A 19864-nucleotide genomic window follows, 5' to 3' on the forward strand; every position below is an offset into this window, starting at 1 on the left:
CCACCCACCTCTGTTATTAACTAGCTGGGTGCTTCTGTCTTTCTAAACCTCCCCACTTGGACTGGATCATATATAATGTTCTCATCTTTGAAAATCTATGCCCAATTGTCTCTACTGGTCTATCAGGTCAGGTCTAGTCTAATTACTCGAGAAAGGCTATAGCCTTCAACTCCATGTGAGGCAATAATTAGAAAAGGCTTGAACACAGTTTGGGAGTGGTGCCCCCCCCCCCAGTCAAATAATTTGCTTTGACAACAAAGATGGCGCATCCCAATGAGTGACTGCCAAGGAAGTCTGTCACTCAGACTTTGAAGAATCAAGCCCCCCCCCCCCCCCCCAAACTGTTCAGGTTTTCCATCTCCAATGTCATCCTCCTAGTTATTTACTCTACAGACCTAGGTAAAACTTGTAAGACTATATTCACATAATATATACACGTGCACTCCTGCTGGGGCTCAGTGACAGTCCTAAACCCCTAGTGCTCCCCTCAGCGGTGGGCTCTCAGCTCGTGTCCTGCTGCCTCCACATGTTCTCCTACCAAAGAGACCAAGTAGGAAGTTCCAATGCTAGTCATCACTGTCACTGCCAGACTCACTCAATTGTAGGTCATTGCCTGTAAGAACAAAACAAAAAGCAAAATCATAAAATTAAAAGTTAATTCCTTAAAATTCTTTGGTTGAAAGCATTCAACGTCACCAAGTAAAGAATTCTTTTTTTTTAAACCTTACAAAGATGTTTTATTTAAAATCATTCTGGTGAGCATTATGACAGATCACAAAGTTTTGATACATTGATACTGCTGGGCTTGGTTTCAGTAATGCTGAGACTGTAAAAAGCCTATAATTATACCCCTGGATCAGGGAAGGGTATTGGGCAGGACATTAGGCTTCATTTGTGTTTGTTTGTGACGAGTTAACTCAGTTGGATCACCAATTCCTACAATAGAAGCCGAGTTAACTCAATTAGTTTCTCCACTGTTACTGTCGTTTGCAGTTCCTCCTCGGATTAAACACACCAGGGAAGGCCATTCATCAATAAAGACAGGCTGTATAATCAGTTTAGGGGCACAGAAAAATCCAACATATCCTCCCCATCCAGACTGTTCTTCCTCTTCTCTTTAATTAGCTGCAGTAAAATGATGCCAGTCATTAGGAATGCTTGACCTCCTCCTGTCCATTCCAGAGAGCCCACTGGTCAATCAAGACACCCCTCCATTGAGGAAAACAACAGACAAGCATGGATCAATGTGATTGTGACCCAGAACTGGGCTGTGTGTGTGTGGAGGGATGCCAGAGACAATCAGTGGCGGAGCAGTTGTGGCTATGCATTGGCTGCTCTGGGGAGGGTCCTCTACTACAATAAAGTACAAAGACTACAAACCAAGTGAGCTACTGGGGATGTCCTGGTGACGCGACACCACAACAAAGACCCAGGCCCTGCTTGCACTCCACTAGGGGACACATGCTGTCTCTATCCAACCATCCCTCTTCTCCAAGGCTGGTCCATTGAGGCGCCATCTAGGCCAGAATGACTCTAAGCTTGGATGTGCAAACATCCGGGAAAGCATTTCCTGGTATTCAGGTGTGTCTGCACAGGAGGAATGTAAAAATACCAGCTTGGGCTCTTCGTTCCCACTGACATTTTCTGGGGTCAATAATTATAGTTCTTTCAGTGACCAGATTCTCCCACAACCTTCAAATTCTTCCAGATACAGTGAACAGTGAGAATTTTCTTTTTAATCCTGACAATCCTGAGCCTCAGTAAGAATCGACAGTGCAAAAATGCAATCAAAAAACTGAACCTGACTTGGGCTGGGATGTCCCTGTATGTTTCACACTTACGTAAGGTGTTCATCAGCTGGTTATTTCCTGGGGGCCGGCTGGTGCCATTGGCCACGGGGTTTCTGTGACTGAACTGCTGGTGAGGAGGTTGGGAGGGGGAGGCCCGAGGGGCTGGCTCCTCCCCTTCACTGCTGGAGCTGTCATCATCACTGCCAGAGGAGCTCTCAGAGTCTGAAGAGCTGCTCCCGCTGCTGCTACTCATCTGTTCAATTATCTCAACTTCTGCTCTCAGCTCTGAAACAAAACGACAATTTGTGTGTCAGAAAAGTAGGACAAACTACATGCCATTTGCTTCAAGCATAATATTTAAAAATTTTGCAAACTATAGGTTTGTGACTTTATTAATAATGAGTAAGAACACCAAGTGTGGGTCAAAAAAGGCATAGTCTCAAACACACAATGCTGCTTTTAATGGGCATGAATGGATCTTCTCACAACATTCAGAAGAAAATACACTAATGAGGCAGCCTGGCCCATGGGCTCTGGAGTCCAAGGACATGGGTTCAAATCCTGCCCCTGGTGCTTACACCTGGGGGATAGGCAGGTGAGTCACTTAAACCTCCTTGATCTCAGTTTCCCTGTTAAAGGGGATGGACAAGATGGAAATGGCCTCTGAGGTCATTACCAGTTCTGGATCTGTGATCCATTAACTCCACTATTAAGAACATCTTTAAGGAGATACACTCCTTCATAGACTCAGAATTGACTAGGCACTCATGGTCCATAACTGCCATTCAAGCCAACAGAAGGAAACTTTAACACCCTAATAAGTCAGGAAAAATAGACTGAGCACCTTAAGAAAAAAATGCTCCTAGTACCTACAGTCCAAGAGTGGTAGAGGGTTCCTGGGGCCTGCAAGCTGAAGCAGTGTGAGGGCCTGACTGTTTTTACATTCATGATGGACTGACTGGTGGAGCCCCTCACCTACAGGGACAACTGCCCAGAAGAGATGATTCATCAACTCCCCTTCCTATGTATTGGCATCTGTGTGTTTAAAACGTTTCCCAAACTTGTAGTGTGACTCAATCTTAAAATATCTCTCTAATTGGAAACTACTAAAAAACCACATTTTCCAGAGGAAATATCTGAGGGTTACTAACTGGGGAGAGTTACTCAAAGTTACCATCAATCAACCACCACTTTACAAAGACAAAAGTAAAAATGTCCCTGCCCTCAAAGAGCTTACATCTTGTTGGGAGAGTACATACAAGACAGGGTCTGATTCACCGAGGCTTATTTCTGTTCCGACTCTATGGGTCACACACTGCCAGCAAAGAAGTATGTAACTAAATGATCTATCCAACCAAACAATACTTATAATGACTTTTGATTCATTCCCCAAAGAGGAAACTGCAGAGCAGCCAGGCCCACTGACCACAGAGCTATAACCGTCTGTCCCCCTTCTCCATCACATCCAAGGTATGTGCTTATTTAAATTCTGTGCCTCTAAGGGGTCTGAATTCAAGCGAGTGATTCCAGAAGAGCCTTCCCAGACACTCTAGGAGGTCCCCATGAGGAACAAGGATAGCTCATGCCTACAGCTCCTATAAGGGAAATCCCAAGTGGAGAATCATGGACACTCCCTGGTGGTTATGCTGTTCCTCTTATCTTTAGCTTTTTTGAGGAAAAAGGGTCCACAAATTATTTACCTCTTTTAATGTCATCCAACTGAGGTTCTGGTGAAGGATTATCTTTCACAGGAGAGGTTTTTGGTCCAACTGGTGGTTTCATTGGAGCTCTAAACGGTACAGGAGGTGGAGGTGCCCGAGCTGGGGGCTGTTCCATCCGTGCCTGGATTTTGCTGCTTCCCTCAGCTCTGAAACAAGGACAAGGATCATACATTTTAGACTAGAAATGTAGACTTGTATTACAATGAACCAAAGCTCGTTACGTTGTGTATTTTAAATAAAATATTTTCATAAAATTTCTGGTTACCTGTGAAATGGTGTTCAGTACTCAAAAAGTCAGTGTGATTTTATTCTCATGATTTAGTAACCCAGAATACATCTTGTTGTGAGTTTACACTTTCACCCTAGTGAAATGCTTCTATAATAATTGAGATTCTTTTGCCCTTAGAACTCCAGGTGCCTAAATTTTGTATCTCAAATTTTCCCTGTTTCAACAACCTTAGTTTCAATGGAGCATTAATTATCTTTGGCACCCACAGTCTTTCTGAAAATGAAGATGTCTGCCTTCTCATACAGGGCAACAAAATGACCATTCAGAAAACTATTCCCCAGGTTGTACAGATTTTGTTTAGAGAGAATAATGCCTAACAGAACTGACATTCAAAATTATGTGGATAAAAGAACCTGCCTACTGGACTGAAGCAACCAAGGGAAGGTAAGCAGCTTTCCCAGGGGAGCACAAGGCTTGAAATGAAAAATCCTGGGTTGGAGGCCCAACTGTGCCTTTCCTCACTGTACGACTCTGGGTCCTTGGGGCTTCAGTCTCTTCCTCGGTTTCCCTTACAGAGGCAACACAGCAGTGGCCTGAGGCTGCTGACCCGGCGAGCTCACTAGGAGTTATGTACTAAGCCATGGGCTCTGCCAGTGGTCCCCGCGCTGCTGATCATACAGAAGGCACTGGGGTCCTGGAGTGGGCACGGCTTCGTCATCTACCCACCTTGTCTTCTTGACCTGAATGCTGCTGCTGAGTTTTTCCAGCACGTATTCACCAGTGTCATGATTGATGATGAGGACGCAGTCTTTCTGATAAGGTCGTTTGTTTCCTTTGAACACAGTCATTGGAGGCGTGGATCCCTGTTGAAAGTAAAAGTACAAGAGGGTCATCTCAGATCAAGGGGGGGCGAGTGACTGCGACTCCCCTTAAACCCCTCCTGACCCAGTGCTCTAAGTAGTTCGTCCTTTTTTCTATGCCGAAGTTGTGAAGAGGGCACAAGATGGGCTTTTTGCTCATTTAGCTTTTTTTCTAAGGCCACGCGGCTGGGTGGCCGTGCAGCGTCCCGGCCGCATCCGGGCCCAGGCCCTGCTGACTCCCGGCCCCGGCCGCGCCGCCCCGGCCCGGGCACTCACGGGGATGTGCGGCAGCGTGATGGTCACCTCGTCGCCTTTGCCGACCTGCAGCTCGCCCTCGCACGACGTGTCTATGGACGCGGGCTTGAAGTCATCTGCGGGCGGAGAGACGGGGCTGAGAGGGGGCTTCCGCCTTCCGCGACCCCCGCCCCTCCCCCTCCCCGCCCGCCCGGGCCCCGGCTCACAGCGGATGGTGTGGAAGGAGGACTTGGGCCTCTTCTCGAAGCTCTCGCCCAGCCTCAGGCCGTGCTCCTCGCGGTCCAGCAGCGGGTTGGCGCCGCCGTTCATGGCCCTTCCCCGGCCCGGCCCCGAGGGGGGACGCCGCCGCGCGCCGAGGCTGGCAGGGGGCGGGCGCGACCCCCGCCCGCAGCCGGAATCGCCCGCGGCCCTTCCGCCGTGCCGGGGGCGGGACCTGCGGGGAACGCGAGCGAGCTTCCGGGGGGCGGTGCTCCTGCCGGAAGGGGGCGGGGCCGCGAGCGAGCTTCCGGGGGCGGTGCTCCTGCCGGAAGGGGCGGAGAAGCGGCGGGCCGCGGGCGGCGCTCCCCTCGGAGCCGCCCCGTGGGGAGGAAGCCGCGGAGGCCCCTTAGCCCGCCCCTAGCGCCCCTCCCCCTGCGGCAGGCCGGGGGTGGAAGGAAGTGACGCGCTTGGCGCCCGGAAGAGGCGGGAGGGAGGGTGGCGGCCGCCCCGGCGCGCTCGGCCCCGGCTCCCCCCGTGAGCGGCCGATCCCGCCCGCGCGATGGCGGGAGCCCCGGGGGCGGAGGCGGCTCCCCCCGAAGGGCCGGGGCCTCGGCGTGGCGAGGAGGAGCCGGGCCGCCCCAGCCCCAGCCCCAGCCCCGCAGGCGCCGCCGCCCGGGCCGCCTTCAGGCAAGCCCGGCTGGAGCAGGAGGCCCGGAAGCACTGGGACCTGTTCTACAAGCGGCACAGCACGCGCTTCTTCAGGGACCGGCACTGGACCGCGCGGGAGTTCGGGGAGCTGAGGTCGTGCCGCGAGGTGAGCCGGCGGCCGCGCCCCGTGCGGACGGGCGGGGGCTCCGGGGCCCGGCGGGGGGCTCCCGGGGGCCGGCGGGGGCCGGGGCAGGGCCCTGGGGGCGCGGGCCTTAGCTTTTGCAGATCCACAGACGCGCCTTATTCAAGGGTCTTCTCCGTTTCCCGAGCTTGTTTCCAGGCTACCCCAAGCTCTAGCGTCTGATGACGCTTGCTGGGCGCCCAGGACCGAGTAACGCAACTGGCCGTGGCGCCTAGCTTCTGGGGAAACTTACTCCGATACAAATTAAGATAATGAAAATAGAATATAAAATGAACGCAAGCTTTCTGTTTTGCGATATGAGATGAGAATGAACAGTTCCATGTGCCGATGCTGCAGATCTAACCTATACTCTTTTTTTCTCCCCCCCCAGTTTGATGATCAGAAGTTGACTATCCTCGAAGCCGGCTGTGGGGTCGGAAACTGCTTATTCCCACTTCTAGAACAAGATTCACATCTCTTTGCTTACGCCTGTGACTTCTCACCCCGGGCCATCGAATATGTTAAGGTTGGTATAACAGGCACCTGATAAGGTACTTTTTTTTCTCAGCAGATGAAAACTGCTGAATTTGTCCTTTGTTCTTTTAATTGACTTACTAATTAGTGCTAATTGTGAAAGGGAAAATAAGTTGGTTATGTGGCTAAAGAATAGTAGAACTGCACAAATAATTTCTCTGACTAACAGCTTTTAGGTGGAGACCCTTTCGGTAACTAGCAAAAAGGTGAGAACTTCACTCCCCCAATTTGTCCCTCACTCTTGTGATCCAAGACTCTTCCTCCTCCTCCTCCCCAAAGCCCACTGAGGATGTCCTCAGCAAGTGAATTGTGAAGATTCTTGGTGATCCCCTCCTGTTCTAGATCAGCACTGCTTGTGAAACGGCTTTCCTTAGGTTGCATGGAAATCTGCCCTCTTGCAATTTCCATCTGTCCCCAAGGGCAGGACAAGTCTGCATGACAAAGCTACCGGTCAGATTTCAGACATTTATTCACAGGCGGTGCTCACGTCTGTCCCCAGCATTGTCATCACTTTCCACAGAGAACCATTTCACTTCCTTCAGCTGCTCTTCCTTTATCCTGGGCACAGTCAGATCCCACAGTATTGTACTCATTGTCCTAGGACAAGTTGGTATCATCTAGCGGACTTTTTAATAAGGTGGCACCAAAAGACAAGCTTCATCCGTCTGTCCACTGTAGTCTGACCCAGGCAGGACACAACAGGACTTTGTCTTCCTTCCCTTTGACCCCTAGAAGAGACTTTAGAGTCCCTGACATTACTGATAGTAGAATTTCCTGAAGTTTGGTCTTTCCCAGAAGAAAAGGCCCAGAGTAGAGCTGGGGGTGAGGGGTGTTTATTCTGCTTCCAGGATAGCAAGTCATTCATCTCTTCTTCATTCATGAGTAACATCCAATGGGGCAGCTAGGTGGCACAGTGGATAGAGCACTGGCCCTGGAGTCAGGAGGACCTGAGTTCAAATCTGGTCTCAGACACTTAACAGCTGTGTGGCCTTGGGCAAGCCACTTAACCCCACTGCCTTAAATAAAAAAAAAAACAAAACTTTTCAGCATGAGTAACATTCATGTCACATTCAGGTTGGGGCCTGCACATTATACCCACCGACTCACACTGACCTCAAAGTCCATTTAGATCTTGAGGTCTCTTATACCTGAACTGCTTAGGGTTGGAATGGATGTCCACTGAAGGTCCCCCTCCCTCCCATTTTTTCTAACCTCTTCTCCCCTTTGGGTATCAATCATTTTCTCATTCACATTCAAACCTTTCATCATGAAGAAGCCCTGAAGAGTGCAGGGAAATGGAAGATCTGAGATGATGCTCCCCCTCTGGTTTGAATCTTTGCACCTTCCACCAGGGTTACTGCTAAGGGCTCCTGTTCTCTCTTTTGGCCAAGCATTTCCCTCCTTTGGGATGTCCCCTCCTTGCAGCTGCAGAACTTCTTTCCAAGAAGAATTCAGGGGACATCTATGGATGGATATGTCCTTCATGTGTTTTTTAACCTCAAAATTATCTTTAAGAGGAGAAAATGCTTATCATAACCATAAATGTATATCTTCACAAAGTTCTAAATTGTGACAGAATTTTATATTTTATAACATTTTAGTGGCACTATACAAACCTACACCTTCCTACATGCATGTATTTTTGTGTATGATTATAATATACTAGACCTGGGCTTCAGGTTATTCTGGCTGAAAGTCTAGGGCCTTGCCTCAGGTCCCCTGGGATCAGTAGAAGCTGGAGGCTGAACTGGGATCCAGCTCTTTCCTGAATCTGCAGCCATCTCTGTCCACTACTTCATGCAGTCTCTCAAGAGCAAAATACATAAGAGACCCTGCTGAGAGCCTAACGCCAAGATGGCCATGAGGTTGGAAGGAAGGGAAAGGATTATGACCCAGTTGTGTGGCCCTCTCCCTTAGTTCATTTGCTTTGGTGAGGAGAAATAATGACCAGTGGGGTAAAGCGGAGAAAGGGGTGGATTTGGGCTCAGTTTATACCTTCCTAATGGCTACAGGAACTTGAGTGAATGGGGAAGAATTTGAGGGAATTTGAGAAGAAATTCCTAAGCTCAAAGGAGATTTTTCTCTGTGTTTCTTTCCACTTTTAGACTGTTGACTGCTCCCTGGGAGCCCAGCAGTCTATGGGCAGGGCCCAGCCCCTCCCCACCTTTAGATTCCTGAAAATTAGGCCAAGGGGACGAGAAGACCCTCCTCAGGAGGGAGGAGACCAGGCCCCACCCTCCTTGCTCTTACCTACCACCCTTATCGGGTTGCCAAACGAATAGTCAACCCTTAAGTAACCAATTGTAGACTCTGGGTAATCAGTTTGGGGGTTGGGGGGTCTGCTATCTCTCTGACCTTGTATCAGTCAGTCAGCAAACATTTCCTCCATACTCAGCACTCTAGTCTTACAGAGAAAAAGTCAATGTTTCCTAAGTTTAAGGAGCTTATCTGCTGCTACAGGCTTATAAAATGCACATTTTTGAAGCTCTGATGCAACATCTGGCAATTAAATCCAGTCATGTGTAAGAATATTTAAGTGTTAGGGACATCTGCTGTGAATAGAATGCTGGGACTAGGGCAGGAATGATGACCCGGGCTTTCCTAGCAGTGTTTGAAAGTTAGCTACTTTGTGGAGATGGCTACCTTGTCTGGGGAATCAACTGTGAGGAATCTCTTCTCCTCTACAGCCTGGGCAGAGTGGGTTGAATGCTTCTGGCATTGCTTTCCGTGGTATCGGTTACATAGGCGGTGACATCACAAAACTGGGGCAAGGTCATCTATAATATAAGGAAACGGCCGATAGCACCTGATTTATGCCTATTATTACCAGAGTCACTGCCCTCTGTTGAAGGGTTTCACCTGAGGCTAAGTTTTCATGGAGTTACTTCATGCTGTTTGCTCTATTCAGCTCATGCTTTACCAGTAGAATAAAGGCAACAGCAACCTCACTTTTGTTCCCTCAGCATTGCCTTGATAGTGGTAGATACAACATTTGTTGAATTTGAATTATTTCATTGTTATGATTTAACGGTGAATCAATTTGTCTTCTTTTCCTCCTTTCCTTGCTGAACAGCAAAACCCTTTGTATGATGCTGAGCGGTGTAAGGCATTCCATTGTGATCTGACCCAAGATGATCTCCTGGAGCATGTCCCAGCTGCCTCTGTGGATGTGGTCACTTTGATATTTGTACTGTCTGCTGTTCACCCTGACAAGATGCACCTGGTCTTGCAAAATGTTTATAAGGTAGATGAGACCCTGACTTGGGGGTAGAAGGGAAGGTGGCTTTGAAATCACAAAGCCCAAGTTGCAAAGCTGGTAGACCATCATGAGGCAGGTTAAACTAGTTTAATCCTGAAGATTTTTTTCCCTAGTACAAGGGGAACCGTGGTTCTATACATTGGCTATATCTGCTTGGCTATGGAGCCAAAGGGGTGAAGCTACCCTTTGAGGACCTTTGAATGTTACTATGTTAGAAGCTTCCCCCTAAACCTGATGATATGGGAAAGACCTCTGTCTAACAGGCCAGGGTCCCCCTTTGTATCTGGTCCAACCTAGTCCTTCTGCTCCTCCTATATTAGGCCACTGAGGTCAGGTGGTTCTGGGAGAAATAGTGAGAACACCCCCTTACTTTATTGCTATTTACAGGCATGCCATGACATCACTTCTTTGATGTCTTGGTCTTTGAGATCAAAGGATAACTTACCATATGTATGTGTAGGAGCTCAGAAATTGTGCTCTTGATGTGGTTCAAATCAATTTTTGTTGCAATTGATTCAGATACTTGATAATCACTTCATAGTGCTAAAAGCGAGGTTTTGAAGAGTTAAAGTGTTTCTCATGTGGATATAGGGTAACAAATTTCAGGAATTTAAATGAAAAGTTGCATGAATTGCAATTGAGCGACCTGTACCTTTTTGTCCTTGGATGATGAAGCTGGTCAGACTTAGGCTGACCATAGATGAATTGGATTCTGTAATGCCTGTTGTCAGAAATGTCTTTGATTCAACAGAAAGGCATTCTTTCTTTTCAGAAATAGCTTTTCAAAGGAAAACGGTTACAACCATGTTTTCATCATTGTGCTTTGTCATTTCTTAGTCGTTGGCAGGAATGAACACAACCACTAAGAGGTGTGTTCAAAACTCATCCTTTTAAGCAGTGAAGGCAGCAATCTCCTTTTTTCCATTCATTGATTGCAGTGCCACACATCCCATCAATAATCCACTTTAGCTCAGCCTAGAACTTTCACAAGCCAGTGGTTTCTAAAAGCTAAAAGTTCAATAATATTGAGTAAAACTTAATACATAAGAATAATGTAAAATGCATGTTTGTGTTCACTAGGTACTAAAGCCAGGTAAATGTGTCTTGTTTCGAGACTATGGACTGAATGATCACGCAATGCTTCGGTTTAAAGCTGGCAACAAGCTGGGAGAAAACTTTTACGTTAGACAAGATGGGACTAGGGCCTATTTCTTTACTGATGGTAAGAGGAATGAAAGGGCTGTGTCCCTTTAAAGTTCTTTTTTTCTTTTTTTTAAATCAATTTTCAACTGTGCATTGAATTATAATGACTTTTCATGTTGCTGTGGGTGACACAGCTTATGTGCGAGAGGTTTGGACAATTCATTTTCATGTTTCTGTTCTGGTATTTAGGCAAATCATGAAATGGTTGGTATAGACCGATGGTTGACCAGGCAGATTTTCATGTTTCAAAACAAAGCATGAGAGGGAACCTGTTTCCATTCCTAACTAAGACTTTAAAGAAAAGAGAGGACAGCAAGAAATAAGTGTGTGTGTGTGTGTGTGTGTGTGTGTGGAATGGATCCCAACAAATTTTATGGCTCATTGATTGAGGGCCTAAAATATATTCCATGCTCTCACAAACACACCCTTCAGCACCTTATCATTTAGCATAGTTGTAGAAACAGAAGCCAGATGTCATCCAGGAAATATCCTTAGTTTGTAACTGTTTTGTGTATAGGCAGGTTGTATAGCACTGAATAATAAATACAAAGGCAGTAAAGCAAGAAGTATTTATTAAATCTCTTCTGTTGTGCCCAGCACTGTGCTGGTTACATGGGGAACAGCAGAAGTTTTTCTCAGAGACAGTAATGGTGGAGAGGAAAACCAAGCTAGAGAGATGTAAAGAGATCTAACTATTTCTGGTTCTCTCTACCTGTATGTCTGTATGTCTTATGTATGTGTGTAGAAAGCATTCAGAACAATTAAGACAAGCCTGTTAAGTAATATTTCGTGGAAGAGGTTGAAAATGCTATTGGAGAAGAGAAGACAGTGGGTTCAAAGAAGATTGGAGACACTATTTAAGATAGATTGGAGGAGAACAAACTTTGGGTGGGTCAGTCAACTTTCAGTGCCATTCCAGTATAATAAGTGCCAGACAAGGACCAAAAATGGGGGCTTGTTTGTTCTTGCCTTTCTCTTACTAGAGCCTTGCACATAGTGGGTGGTTAATAAATGCTTGCTTAGGGGATTGATTAACTAATTTGGAGAGAAGGAGCTACATGTTTATAGGTAGTAGGGAAGCTGCCTAGGAGCAAACAATGATTGGTAGGGAATGGAGATAATAGCACGATTGGGATCTCTCATGTCTGTTCACTAGTTAGACTCAGGGAAGGAGGAGGAAGTCTTGGCTTCTTAGTGATGCATCAGAAGGAGGGGGAGGGAGGGGAAGGAAATCTCAACAAGTGGCCTCCATTGTTTTAATGAAGCAAGAGACACAGTGTTCAGGAGGAGGAGCAGCGAGAGCCAAGGAAATTTTGCAGGGGGGGGGGTGAGAAAGCTTGGAAGAGTCATTATGGGGAGTGGGAGAATAAGTTAAGGAGGTATAAAGGGGGTTGCCTTGAGGCTGTGGGAGCCCAGGTAAGATGACATGAGAGGACCCCAGTGGGGCACTACCATGTGACTTTCTCCTAAATAGCACAGGAACTCGTGGCTGTGAGCCACAGCTGAGGTCTGATAGAGCAAGATTGACAATAGGACAAGAGGCTTGGATAGCAGAGGGCACTTAAAACTGGTTCATCCAGGGTTCAAGCACTGGGGACATTAAGGCACCAAAGGCAGGTGGGGATCTTTGCCTTCAGAGAACTGGTAGCTGTACTATGAATGTGATTGTAATGACTGATTAGATGGGTAGTCCGAGTCTAGGTGAAAGGCACCTGGCTTTTGAGAGAACCAACAGGATTCTGAAAACTTTAGAAGAAGCTAGAGATCAAGGATGTTCTTGTCTAGCCCACATTTATTTCTGCTTCATATGCATCTGAATAAAAAAAATCTAAAGTAATATTTGTCAAATTAATGAAGGATGGGGGGGGAAATAAAGTCCAAAATTACCAGCCTTAGAACCTGGAGAGATGAACTTGGTTTTAGGAGATGAAGCCAAATCGTTTACCAGAAATGTCTACAAGATCCTTAGAGATTAAGAGTTAGAAAGAGAGTGGGACAGAATTTGGAAGGAGTCCATGTAGACCCCATGAAGGTGAATGAATGTTCTTTCTGAATAAAAGAATGGAGAAAGAAGAGAGGAAAATACCGAGCTAGGGGATGGTGAGAGGTCCAGTAATGAGTGAGGTTGCAAGAGAATCTATGTAACCACTGTTAGTGTCACCAAGGGGACTTTAACTGGGGTTAGGGAGGAGGTGGGTACTGGATTTAAGGGTCAGTGGGAGGCAGCTAGGTGGCACAGTGGATAGAGCAATATCCAGAGGTCTGGAATATTTCATATACTGACAGAATTTTTTTATGAATTCACTGCATAAATTCATTTTGCCTCTGGAATCAGGAGAACCTGAGTTCAAATCTAGCCCCAGACACTTAATAATTACCTAGCTGTGTGACCTTGGACAAGACACTTGACCAGTTGCCTTGTAAAAAGAAAAGGGGGGGGTCAGTGGGTCATCAGTTGAAAGAAGATCCAGATGTCAGAAGGAAATGAGAACAGGTAACTGGTAGATGTTTGATTAGAAAGGGAGTGATGGTGCAGCAGTCATCAGGTTTGACACATTTAGTTGACAGAAACTTGAAGTGGCAGCAGGCTCAGGTGGAAGGTTTTTTTGGTGATGAGGAAACAAACCTTGCATGCCCTTGGAGGGAATGGGGAAAGATGCCATTTAAAAGAGGAGTCTGCTGAGGTTGAAATAAATGAGGAAAGTCTGTGAGAGTTGTTAACTGCCTTCCACTGTATTGCTTCTTTTCACTAAGAGGCGTGAGGAGCAGGCCACTGTTTGCAAAGCCAGGACTGTTCATTGGGCCTGTGTCCTCAGGCTTGGGCCCACACTGCTTTGGCCTTGGTCCTCATCGTCATGGTGGGCAGGGAAAGACTGTGATATGTACAGTCACCAGGATTTCATTTGGGGTCCTCTTGCCCCCCATCCCAGAGTCTTAGAATGAATGAGGTGCTCAGTATGAAGTGGTCAAGGGTGCAGAATCTTGGGGAGCCTAACTAGCTTTTGAGCGCTGTACATTATCAATACAGTGCCTGCTTAGTGTGTAGTAAGTGCTTAATGCTTGTTCATTAGTTCTTTTGAAGTTATCACTGGTGGCCTATGCTGGCCACAGACTGGATATTCCTTAGATGATCATTGAATTGAACAGTAAACCCACCCTGGACATGTGGAAGGTGGCTTCCATGGGGCAAGTGGGAGCAGGCTACCTTTATAATAGAAATGTGTGGTCTGGAAGAGAAATTTTTGAATGAGTGCCCACCCAGTACTTGGAGTCAGGAAACTTTTCTGTCATTTCTGTCTCCAGGCCTTACAACCTGTGTGGCTCTAAGTCATTTTACTGTGTCCCAGCGAGGGATTGGACTGTGTTCTCTGTAGTCCCTTCCTGCTCATAAAAGTCATTTCTCTTAAATTAAAATTTTCCATTTCTGTGTATAAAAACAATGAGCTTATAGGAAATGGGATCGTGTTATCTTATTTTTCCATTAAAGTAAAATCAACCCTAAAATGTCAAAGTAAAATATTCATTTGTTTAAAACAAAAACATGGTCTTGGCTTCCCCACTCTACTTTTTTTTTTTTGAGGTTGCAAATATAATGTTTTTATTCTTTTTTTTTGTACTTAAATTGTAGAACTAAAATAAGTAAAATCTTTTCCCCCTAATCTTACCCCCCTCCCCCAGAAGGCAGTCTTACAGTCCCTATCCCATTCTACTTCCACCTGGTGAAGCAATAGGAAAGTTCTCCAAGCAGTGATCATTGGTACTATTTACTTTTTTCTCTTCCAGTATTCTTGGCTCAGCTCTTCAGGGCAACGGGATATGAAGAAGTGGTCAATGAGTATGTGCTTCGAGAAACCGTGAATAAGAAAGAAGGCCTCTGTGTCCCCAGAGTTTTTCTACAGAGCAAATTTCGGAAGCTTCCAAGGACACCATGATTCTCACTACTACTACTTCACAGGCACCTGTTTAAAAATGAGAAATTTTGTCAGAGTTTAGGAATTCCATTCTTCAGAGGATCCATTATTACCCAAATGGGGAGGGGGCTTTTCTCCAAGGATGCAAAGCACAGACCATCTATACTTTTTCATGCTTCATGGTTCTCATCTGTGTCCTCCTCAGATCCTCTGCTACACTCCAGAGACCTTCCTTTGTCTGAATTTTTTTTTTTAGGTTTTTTGCAAGGCAAATGGGGTTAAGTGGCTTGCCCAAGGCCACACAGCTAGGTAATTATTAAGTGTCTGATGCCGGATTTGTACTCAGGTCCTCCTGACTCCAGGGCCGGTGCTCTATCTACTGCGCCACCTAGCGGCCCCTGTAAATTTTTTTAATAGTATTTCAATAACTATTTCAAAGTTGGTCTCCTTTGTAATCAACTGTATCTTATTTTATACAATTAGAAACATGATTCTGAGAACAGGTGTTTGGGTTTCATCAGATTCCCAAAGGTGTCTGAGACACAGGTTTAGGACCCCTGCTCCAGGTCCTCTGATATTCCATAGGTGTTCATGTCATGTGGCTGGCCCACCTCCTTGTTCAGACGTAGTCTAGAGGAGACCTTTTGTGCCCAATGAGTAGCAGTCTGAGACTTAGTTAAGTTACAGCATTATGGCTTGTGCTCACTTGTGGCATCTGCCATATCTTCTCTCGTAAGTTGATACGGGATGGGGGAGGCATTGAATCCATCATTGAAAGGAAGCATTATGTGATCCTGGTTCATTGTAACATCAGGATATTTGACTCTCAGGAATGCAGTACCAGAAAATGGATGCCAACCAGATATGCCAGGGCTGACCTGAGAGCCATGGAGTACAAAGGAAATGGGGTTTTATAAACCTTCCTTTGTCTACAGAGGGTGGCAGCCACAAACATGGCCTCCAAGAGCTCTTATAACAAAAAGACTGTAGCTTATGCTCATCTTTGGCAACTTGATTTCCAAGAAGAGAAATGGAAGGGAACCCAGTGCTTCTTAATTTTAGCACAGATGTGGATTTTTCCAACAGAGGAAGGGATCATTGAAGCAACCCCAGAGGGAAGGCCAACTGTGAAGGACGGTTGAATAGCGTTCTATTCTTCACAGTTAAATTTCAGTCTGTCACTATGTGGTTATTTCTGGGCATTGTTTTAAAACAAGCCAAGAGAGTGGAGGTTTTTTTAAAATATATTTTTGTTGAAAATAAAGGGAGAGTTTTAATAAAATATATTTTAGAATTATCTGCTCTGAGCTTTTATGGGAATGGGAAGAAGAGAAAGAACATGGGGGAAAAAACCCTCAAGGTGCCTGTTTCAGCAATGGGAATTGATGTTTTCTGAATCTTTTCATTGTTAATTGTTCTTTTGCTGGTAAGAATGAAAGTGTATTCTCTTCAATGCTCCCCACATCCTTGGGCTAGGAACAGATGTATCTGCCTCCAGCAAATACAGTGTTTGGCCACAAACACAGATGTCTCTAGAAAAGTCTACAACAGAAGAATAAAGGCAGAATACATTAACTCTCTTTTTCACTCCACTGCTGATTTTCATTATATTGGCGTTGATGGGTTTCGGGGCCCAATTACTTGAACCAGTGCTTATTTGGACAGCTGCAGTAGGGCAAACACCTGGTTCATTTCCAAGGCTCTGGGATGGGGGGCAAGGGGACCCCAAAGTAAGATGGCAGAGGGACAGCGAGTCTCATAGATTGAGTTCTCAGGAGCCATCAGGGCCCTGTCAGAAGTCCAAGGGACACTCTTGTAGAATCCAATGACAAGAGCTTTCATCACAGGTGAGAGAAGATTGGAGTATTGATGACTTGTCTTATGGAGAGAAAGACAAATCCAAGCTGACAGAGAAATAAGGTGGTTAAAAATGGTGGGTGTTTCCAGGGTCAGAGCTAGAATGGATATTTGTTCATCTTAGGCAAATTTGAAAAATTGCGGCCCCTCCCACCTGCTTTGGAGAATCATGATCAGGTACGTTTCTGAAGCCTGGAGCTTTCCCTGTTGGCATGGGCAGAGAAAACGATAAAATATATTTAAATATTTAAATGTATTTTTCCTTTCCCTTCTCCAAAAATACTTGTCCTATGACACCAAAACATTGCTCCCTTCTATGTGTTGTTTCTCCTGATAAGGAGTATGAGGCTCCTTGAGATAGGGATGGCTGAGTTTTTTGTATATTTGAAGATGGGTAATAGTTAAAGCCCTGACATGAAAAAAGCATCCTCAGGCCTCCTCCCTGCCTATTTTGCATTATCCTAGCTCCAGCTCTATTCAGAGAGAATAACCATGCATCTTTGTATCCAAATAGTGGAAATAGTTTCCATAAAATTTCTCTCCTAAGGCCATCTAATCCCACTGAGCCATTGTTAGATGTGGAAATAGAAGCTCAGGACCAATGACTTGCCCTGGGCCCACAAAGCTCAGAACTGTCAGAAGCAGGATTTGAACCCAGTTCTTCCTAATTCCAAGTCTTTGCATTGGATACCAATGGGAATGCAGGGACCCATGTATAGGAAAAAAGAAAGTTGGGAGGAAGGTGAGAAGTATGTTCCGCGAGTATTTTTAGAAAACACTGCCAGAAGCTTACTTCATGAAGTGGCTTTACAGCCCTGCACTATTAATATTTGGCATACTGACTTTTTAAAGGATCCCAGTAAGGACTCAAAAACGAGAGAAAACAATCTACTTGGAGGAAAACAACCACAAGTACGTAAATGTTGGCTGCATGGAAGGGTTTTCTTGGGGAAGGTCAGCAGAACGGGCCTTCCAGAAGGACCAACAGGATATGTGAGAGTGAGAGAGGAACTTAGGGGATGAGGTGGGTTATGGTCTGGACGAATGCAAGATTGCAGCTTGTGGGGACCGCAGATGGAAGCTTGACTATAAAGAGTCAAAAGGCAGCAGACTGGATCAGCAAGCCCTGAGGAAAAGATGGGAGGCAACAGGGAAGACTGGTATTGCAAAGTCTTGGGAGTCCTGGGCCAGGTCAGTTAGAGAAGGGCACAACAGGTTTGGGTGACTCATCCTCAACCAGCATTCATTCCATGATTGAATCAATGACCCTGGTTAAGACTTGAAAAACATTGAAATCAAAGAAATGGGGAGTATTGCTGTTGAGTCCACCAGATGGCAGTAGGCTCTCATTTGCCTTCTGCCATCCTCACTTTAGTCACCATCGTAACAAACACATCATCCATTTCTATGGTAACACATCAGAAAATACGTGCTGGCAAAATTTCTGGCTATTGCCCGTCACTGAGACGTTATTGTTATGCTTTTGACCCACAACTGACCATTGTCTAGGTGCCACCAAACACAAGGGACTTCTTTTCACAAAGCCAAGGCTATCTAACCCACCCAAAGCGAACGTGGCTTGTTTTCCATTGAATTTCAGTGGCATTTGTTCCCTTCTCAATTGGTCTGGAATATTAAACTATGTTTAATATTCTTTTGCCAATCTGTTACCAACAAGGCTTCACATCCTCTATTTTCCTTTTATGAATATTGCTCAGAAATGGGCAAGGAGTCCCTTCCCAGCCAACAGTCTGTGGGACCTTTTAATAAATAACCAATACATGTTGGGTTGAATCTCATTCAGTACAACAGACATGATTGCCTTCTACCAGTCTGCCAACAAGGGGCGGGGTATTTACATATTCAGGGACTTCCAGTGAAATTCTTAACTAACTAGAAACGTGTACATCTTTCCAAAATGAGTTCTCTAAAGGGAGGACATAATTATTCATGATTAATCTTAACTATGTAGATATCCAAGCATTCTTGGAAATAGAATGAAAATAGATTAGCAATACCTCCAGGAGTCCCTTGGGTTTGCTTGATGTGCAGTCACTTAAAGATAGAAAGAGGGGGATCATGCCAGAGAAAAAGTAGCTGTGTGACTTCTGGCAGGGAAGCCAGAATAAAGAATCCCCAAGAGAAAGTAATGTCTGAGCTGTAGAAAAAGAAAGTCAAGAAAGACAGGACAAAGACAGACAGGGAACAGAGGTGATAAAAGAGATGGAGACAGAGGGACATGTCAGCGAAAGAGAGAAATGGGACAAAGAGAGGTAGGACGGAGAGAGAGAAGGTAGGAAAAAGAGACAGTCCTTTGTGCATCTTCTCTAAAACTTTCCCTTTATGTCTGGTCTAGGCAAGTAACGTGTAATCAATCACATTCTCTTTTGTAGAGTCATAACGACTCCTCAACCTTTCCTGTGAGTTGGAGACAAAGTAGAAATTTAAAAAACATTATTTTTCCAATTATTTGTAATGATAGTTCTTTTTTTAGTTTTTTTTATTATATAAATATTTTATTTGTTTTCCAATTATATACAGTAGTAGTTCCTAGATATCATTTTTGGTAAGGTTTTGAATTTTACAATTTTTCCCCCAGCCTCCCTTTCCTCCCCCCTCCCACCCAGAGAAGGCAATTGGATAATCTTTACATTGTTTCCATGCTATGCATTGATGAAAATTGAATGTGTTGAGAGAAAAAACAGACCCTTGAGGAAAAAATAAAATATTAGAGATAGCAAAATTATGTAATACATAAAACAACTTATTTTTTAAATGGAAGGTAATAATCTTTGGTCTTTGTTTAAACTCCACAGTTCTTTCTCTGGATACAGATGATATTCTCCATCTCAGATAGCCCCCAATTGTCCCTGATGATTGCACTGATGGAAATGAGCAAGTCCATTGAGGTTGATAATCACCTCCATGTTGCTGTTAGTAAAGATAGTTTCCAACAATTTTTTTAGGGTTTTTTTTTGTTTTTTGTTTTAGTTTTTGCAAGGCAATGGGTTAAGTGGCTTGCCCAAGGCCACACAGCTAGGTAATTAAGTGTCTGAGGTCAGATTTGAACTGACTCCATGACTGGTGCTCCATTGCTCCACCTAGCCGCCCCTCAACAATTATTTTTGTAAAGTATTTTCCCTCCCCCTTGCCCTAAATTAGCAAATAATCTGATATAGATTATAGATGGATAATCATGTTACACATTTCCACATTAG

The 19864-nt window shown here is 45.2% G+C and overlaps 2 protein-coding genes across 2 annotated transcripts; one reads left to right on the top strand and one right to left on the bottom strand.

Moving 5' to 3' along the window:
• Nucleotides 1-329: 329 nt before the first annotated feature.
• Nucleotides 330-5246, bottom strand: EAF1 (ELL associated factor 1). The gene is made up of 6 exons (XM_074195775.1): nt 5062-5246; nt 4877-4971; nt 4467-4603; nt 3491-3657; nt 1842-2075; nt 330-613 (listed from the first exon to the last, which is right to left on the bottom strand). The coding sequence occupies exons 1-6, from the start codon at nt 5162-5164 to the stop codon at nt 567-569; spliced, it is 783 nt and encodes a 260-aa protein (XP_074051876.1). The 5' UTR covers nt 5165-5246; the 3' UTR covers nt 330-566.
• A 321-nt stretch (nt 5247-5567) lies between these two features.
• Nucleotides 5568-16465, top strand: METTL6 (methyltransferase 6, tRNA N3-cytidine). Its single transcript, XM_074195774.1, has 5 exons — nt 5568-5867; nt 6274-6408; nt 9490-9660; nt 10756-10897; nt 14662-16465. The coding sequence occupies exons 1-5, from the start codon at nt 5613-5615 to the stop codon at nt 14808-14810; spliced, it is 852 nt and encodes a 283-aa protein (XP_074051875.1). The 5' UTR covers nt 5568-5612; the 3' UTR covers nt 14811-16465.
• Nucleotides 16466-19864: the final 3399 nt, after the last annotated feature.

This window comes from Macrotis lagotis, chromosome 7 (genome assembly GCF_037893015.1).
Source record: "Macrotis lagotis isolate mMagLag1 chromosome 7, bilby.v1.9.chrom.fasta, whole genome shotgun sequence".
Lineage (NCBI taxonomy): Eukaryota > Metazoa > Chordata > Mammalia > Peramelemorphia > Peramelidae > Macrotis > Macrotis lagotis.